The sequence below is a fragment of the Salvia miltiorrhiza genome, chromosome 5 (assembly GCF_028751815.1).
Source record: "Salvia miltiorrhiza cultivar Shanhuang (shh) chromosome 5, IMPLAD_Smil_shh, whole genome shotgun sequence".
Classification (NCBI taxonomy): domain Eukaryota; kingdom Viridiplantae; phylum Streptophyta; class Magnoliopsida; order Lamiales; family Lamiaceae; genus Salvia; species Salvia miltiorrhiza.
Window position 1 is genome coordinate 26,889,656 of NC_080391.1, and position 7,065 is coordinate 26,896,720.

The 7,065-nt window shown below is 35.0% G+C and overlaps 1 protein-coding gene across 1 annotated transcript; it reads right to left on the reverse strand.

The window, feature by feature from the left end:
• Positions 1-2,798, reverse strand: LOC131026212 (uncharacterized). Its single transcript, XM_057955992.1, has 6 exons — positions 1,946-2,798; positions 1,791-1,873; positions 1,216-1,713; positions 770-1,142; positions 543-696; positions 1-471 (listed from the first exon to the last, which is right to left on the reverse strand). Exons 1-6 carry the CDS (start codon positions 2,603-2,605, stop codon positions 266-268), a joined length of 1,974 nt encoding a protein of 657 aa, XP_057811975.1. The 5' UTR covers positions 2,606-2,798; the 3' UTR covers positions 1-265.
• Positions 2,799-7,065: the final 4,267 nt, after the last annotated feature.

The following is a 7,065-nucleotide window of genomic DNA, read 5'->3' on the forward strand; positions in this document are numbered from 1 at the left end:
TGAAGACAAGAAGAGTTACATTAATTCATCCTACCACCAATCCACCATTTATATATAATATATATAAATATATGCTTATGTACAGAATATTGTTAATTAGTTTCTACATACTAAAATCCAGCACCAAAATAATTAAAGCAAATTGGTGGAGGTGAACTAGGCAAGATTACAAGGAATTGGATGTTGATGAAATATGACGATGATGATGAGAGAAAGGAGGATGTATTAGACAAGAGCAAGAGCGATATGGAGCGAGCTGAAGCAATCAAAAATTGGAGTGTGTGCGGACCACGTCCAGTATTTGAGCACTACATATTGGGCATCTGTGCAGCTCGTTGGCGCAGTCGAAGCAGGTACACATGTGGCCGCACTTGTAGAGAACACAGTCGACTTGCACTTTGCTGCACACGCAGCATCTACTTCTTCCATTCGTGCCCCTTTTCACCGGATGCCGCCGTCCATTCTTTGCATCTGCTCAATTTTACAAGGAATGGTAATGAATTCCATCATGCATGATTCATTGTCTCATCAATTAAACTCACCGGGATGAGCGAGAGCGGCCGCAACTTCCTTCTTGATGGAGCGGTGCATTTTGATCTGCATATCCGTGCAGCATTTCATTGATTTTCTGAGTTCGGATATCTCCTGATGCAGTTGCTCCATATGCCTTCTCAAGTCATATATGATTTCCATTTCCTGTTCACGTTGCAATTAATTAACACTCTAGCTCCATGTATCACTGCTGGTTAAGGCATATACATATACTTACGAATGTAGGATGGGTACTATACGAGGAGTTACGACCGGTCATATCCTGAGAGCAGTAATTGGTGGAAGATTGTTGCGTGGAAGGAGAGGCTGCTTGATACGAGCATTCACTTGGTTCTTCACCTTGATTCTGCTTCTGTTTCTCATTCTGATGAGATGTCGTAGCATCTACATATTCATGCTGATCACATTCAGTAAACTGTTGTCCCATTGAGCTCGCAGCTTCTTCATATTCATAAAAATAATCTCCCTCTTCTCCTTTCTTCATTACTTGGTGATTTTTGCCTTCCGTTTGTTGTCCTTGACTACGAGTTATCATAAGTTGATCAATTTTTTCCCTCATACTACTGGACAGAAAACTTGACACGCTTTTTCTGCAAACCAAATTAATTTGAGGTGTGAGTATTAATCAAAGAAAATGTGGAGTAAGAGAGGAGAGGTGTTGACCTGCATAGGAGTAGACGAATCTCTTCATTTTCGGAGAAGGGATCAAGCATCTCCTGGTACCTTTCCTGCCTGAGATATTCCCAGTCGCTACGTGGGCGTGATACTTCTTCAATCCAGTCTCTGTTGTTTGCTTCTTTCGATTGGTAATCAGACTGCAAATCTTCCCATCCATCTTCAGGATGTGCAAAATCAGCCACCCAGTATGCTTCAGTTTCTACCATTTGCAGCTGGATGGACGACCCTCCTTGATTGCCAGACTCCCCATCTACCTTGTTTTCATTGGATTTGGGTGGCTCGGTTTCAGCTGACTTATGGCTTGTTTCTTGCCTGATAAATGTTTCTTCATCTTCCTGTGCCCTGAGACAACTCTTGGCATTACTGCATCTGTTGTCCTGTTTTCTTACTTGATCCGCTGAGTTTGAGTTTGGAGTAATATCTTTTGGCTCTTTCTCAAAATGCACCGTACTACTGTTTTGGGCTTTTTGATTGACTCGTGGCCTAAGAAAATGTAACGAAATTTCATGAATTGATTTGTGTTTGTTGGAAAAATGGGAGTGAGAGAGAGAGAGAGAGACCTGAAATTGATAGGTTTTGGCGAGGGAAAGGGAATGGTATTGGGTTCCATGCCACGACGCAGCAACTTAAGCTTAAGCACAGCCTATTTAGAAGAGCGTAGGATTAATATATATATATAGGTAGGGGGTGAAAATGAATGAATTAAGTAGAGAACCTGAATGCGGCCTCGATGAGAGAATTTAGAAACGGATTTACGGGCATGCAACGCATGAATCTCCTTACGCCTATCTCGGTTCCTCTGTGCGAGCAGATCAAGGTAGGCCTGGCGGCCCCTGATGCGCGGCGACGGGGAGACGTACGCTTGATCCAAGGACGTCCTAATGCGAGGAGGGGAGACGGAGCCAGCTTCGTTGGGCGTCAGTTTTCTGATAATGTCGACCACTCTGAGCCTCTCGCTCTCGGTGGCGTCAGAATCCCTCCCGCGAATGGAAGACCGACCGCTCAACACAGTTCTGTCGGACTCCCAGTCACCGATAGAGTCGTCGTCCATGGGGAGGGGGGCGGGGGGGAGGGGAGGGGGAGGGGGCGCCACGCGCTTGCCCGCCCCCGACCCTGCCTCGAAGCCTCTCCATTTCTGGACCAGGGAAGACACGCCGCCAGCATTCGGATTATGGGGGGCCTTGGGAGGAGTGGCGTTGGCGGGAAATACAATCTCCCTCGCCCGAGCCCATTTGTCCTTGCTGCTGCCGCATTGAGCATCGGTGGCGGTTTGCCATTGCGGTTGGTGAACCCACAGATCGCCCAGATCCAAGTTGTTGAGATTGTTCTGGAAGAAGGGAGAGGAGGGGACGATCTCGACTTGGAAAGAGGCCATCGACAATCAAGAAGCCATTTGATTATAATAGTAATGATTAATTGTGGTTCTTTCTGAGCAAAACAATATTTGATCAAGGAAGGAACAATGATTAGGGGCCGCCGTGAGGGGGCGGGTTGAAGATGCAGGCATCCATGCAACTAAATAAATGTGTGGGCGACCGTTGAGTTAGTTCCAATAACCACGCTTTCCCCTTGTCTTTTCTTCCATCTTACAATTTAATGCTCTCTCATCCTACTACTCATGCTCTATCTATGCTATATATATCCATCGCACGCATGCATTGCTATACTCTATATAACTTACTCCATCTATATATAACATTTCTTAATATGTATAGATTGAATACATAAAAATATCTATTTTAATTTTAAAAAATCACATAAATAAATAAATAAAATCAAATTCTGTGTAAGATTACAATATTGCCTTCATTTATTTTTGAATTTCACCGACTCTCAAATCTCAATACATGAACCGTAATATTGCCTTCATTTATTTTTGAATTTCACCGACTCTCAAATCTCAATACATGAACCGTTTTTTTTTTTAAGATTCTTCCCAAGTTCATAATTTGTTCATTTTAAATCAATTTTGTACAAATTATATGATTAAATCTTGTGTCATAATCTTCATTTCAAAATGTATATTGAATATAATTTGAGGCAGCACCTTAATGTAGCCAAAACCTTTTAGTCATAGGAAATTCTAGCCATACAAATAAAAATATGTAAATAATAGCATTTCTAACTAAAATACCATTTTAGTGTGTAATAGTGTAAAATACATTGTTACACACTTTTTCGCAATTACACACTTTAACGTTATTACACACTTTCACTTTTTCGCAATTACACACTTTTACGTTATTACAAAAGTGTGTAACTGTATTAAGGATATAATTGTACATTTATATTTAAAAATGGCTAATTTTTTCATATTTTTATTTGTGTGGACACTTTTTCATATTTTTTCATAATTTTCTAAACCAAAAAGCATGATTTTGAGAACAAATGAATTATAGAATAAAGGAAAACAAGTTGCAATTTGCTTCACGTATGATCGATCAACTATGCTAATAGTTTGACGTAATTTTAATTAAATTAATTTAATCTAACCTTTTTAACATATATATTAAGCCATTATATTTATACAAATTAAAAAAAATCATTCAAATTAATTTCAAATTATAATTTTTTTTTATATTATAAATTATAAACATAAGATAAAATGTATGTTATCCATATATTATAGCAAAATAAATCTTATCCTACGTGGCATCGTATAATCACTCCATTCTAATTTTCCTCAATTCTCATTCATTCTTATTTATTTATATATTTCTAATCAATTTTTACATTATAGCAAAATAAATCATATCCTACGTGGCATCGTATAATCACTTCATTATAATTTTCCTCAATTCTCATTCATTCTTATTTATTTATACATTTCTAATCAATTTTTACATTTAAAAACTATTAAATAATCATATAAATTTATAGATAAATTCTATACTATTAAATAATCGTATAAAACTATTAGATAAAGTCTGTACTATTAAATACTTATATAAAATTATTAGATAAATCCAACATATCCATTTAATTATAAATCCTACATATCTATTTGATTATCGGAACCCAGCCAAATTAAAACACATTAGCACTTCGAGGGTCCATTCGCCTGTTTTCAAACGCTTGAAATCCCTCCCAACCTCATACCAACTTTTCTTATATATATAAACTCAATGACCAACAAGAACTCATCATGCCTCACAATCCACCTTTTTTCACCCGAAAAATTTAACTTAATAAAATGATGGCATCCAGAATAGGAATCCTTATACCCACTTAATTGAGATTGATCCAAGTGTGACTAAAACTTAAATAAAGTATACCAATAAATTAATTCACGAAAAGCAATCAATTCATTTTTTAGAAAAGATATTCTTCAACTAAATGTTATAAATAAATAAAATACATGCCTATGCCTAATCTATCCATATATATATAATATATAGCAAAATAAATCATATCCTACGTGGCGCCGTATAATCACTCTATTTTAATTTTCTTCAATTTTCACTCATTCTTTTTTTTTTTTCTAAATTTTTAATCAATTTCCATATCTAAAAAAGATTTATATTTGTATTTTATATTGTTATAGAATATTAGTTTAAGTTTATCATATCATTCTCACAAATTAATATGTATATATATATATATAATACGTTTATATATAGATGTATTTACTTAAATAATTAACTATATATATGTGTGTGTGTATATATATATATATATATATATATGATTGAATATGATTTCAAATTTGACGATGTTGTTTAAAGTTTGAGACGAGATTATTCTCATAACTTAATTATAGTTTCACAAATTCTAGATAAAATAATACTCACAAGTAAGTTATAATCTTCAAGCTCCATACAAGATGATGCTCAAAATTCAGATATGGTATTTCAAACTCCAAATAATATGGTTTTCAAAATTTTGACGTTCAAATGTCATATGTGGTCTTTACAGCTTCATATGATTATCTTGTCTTATTAGGTCCATATGAGATGATACTCAGATTACATATGTTTAGTTAAATTATTTCTTATCCGACAAATTTAAAGAATTTGAACAAACTTAATACTCCCTTCGTCCTCCAAACATCTTCGTAAGAGAGGATGACACGGGTTTTAATAAAAGTTAGTTATGTATTTGATAAGTTGAGAATGAGTCCCACAAAAAATGAAATTATAAGAGTGATAGTTAGTGAAAATGGAGAACGAGTCCCATAAAAAATGAAATTGTAAGAGCACTTCCAGCAGATCACCTAAATGCATCACTAACTCTAAATCTAGGCTAAAACAATTGAAAATAAGGTAAAACATGCATCCAGCAGATCCCCTATTTTGGATGGGGCCCACAAAAAATTTTACACCCACCTAAATTCAATCTTAAATTTACACCCACCCTAAATTTATTTTAAGCTTATAATTAGTAGGGCCCACACATAATTATTATTTTTATGTAGAAAATAGGAGATCTGGTGTATGCATTTATAAAATCAAGATCCTAAAATTAAATAGGGAAGCTTTAGGGAGGATTATAGGAGCATAATTTTGGGATTTCTGCTGGGAGTGCTCTAAGAATAATAATTAGTGAAATTGTTTCCAAAAATAGGTTATGAAGATGTTTTGGGGACGAACCAAAATAGAAAAAAAAAAAAAAAAAAAGGAAAATGTTTGAATGTTTGAGGGACGAAGAGAGTAAATATTATCGATATACGATTAACAGCAGATGCGACACATCAATCGTACATCATATCATATTTTAAATTTACATATTTTTTTTCTTCTAAAATCTTCAATCCCACATCAACTTTTTATAAACTTCATCAAATGAATATTTATATAAAAATGTATTTCTATTATCACAACCTACATTTAATTACCGAAAATAATTAAGATTAATATTATTTCAAATATTGTATTACTAATTTAATTTGATTATATCAAATTAGTTAAAGAAATAATTTATATATAAATTATTTCATATGCTATAATAATAAAAATAACATAAAATAATTATAAATGATGACATAAAATAATTTCGGTCGAATTTCGACGGGTTTGCCGCTGGTAAACTTATAAAACGCCTTAGAGCATCTCCAGCGGGTGTGTCGAAGGAGGCGTCGATCCGGGTTGCCAGGGTGGTGGCCGCGCTGGAGATGCGGCGTGGTTCGAAGCAGCGGCGAAGCGAAGACACGGGGCGAAGGCCGATTTTGTGCGGAGCGTGTATACCACGCTCTGAAATAAATAAAAAATGAAAAAAAGATAGACAATTGCAGAAGGGAAGAAGAAGAAGAGAAAGAGAGGCGGTGGGAGACCGTTGCAAAAGGGAAGAAGAAGAGAAAGTGGCGGTGGGAGACAGTTGCAGTAGGTAGAATTTTTTTATTTTTGTTTTTTGAGTTTGATTCGAATTTTTATTTTGATTTTTGATTTTTAAAAATTTTAAAATTCTAATTTTTTTATCATAATTTTTATTTTTTTATTGTATTTTAATTATGTCTTTAATTTTATTTTAATTATTGTAATGTTGAATTTTAAAAATAAAAGTGTAGAAATATGAATTTTGTGGAAATGGAGATTTAAGACACCTTTTAAGACACGATGCACTTGAGAGGGGGGTGTCCTAAGACACCCCTAAGACACACCCCACTGGAGATGCTCTTATCTATCTATCTATACATATATTAAAGCATAGAAACTTGGGGGAATGTGATTCCCGCCAAGAGCATCACCCTCTTTATCCAGTGTGTATTTCTGCCTTTATTTTATGCATGTTGGACATTAACCAATTCTGCATTCTTGGCTCCAAAATATGGAGCCCAAATTCAAATTCAAAATTTTTTGGAGCCCAAATTTATGGCTGATAAATGTGAGCTTCTTTCTA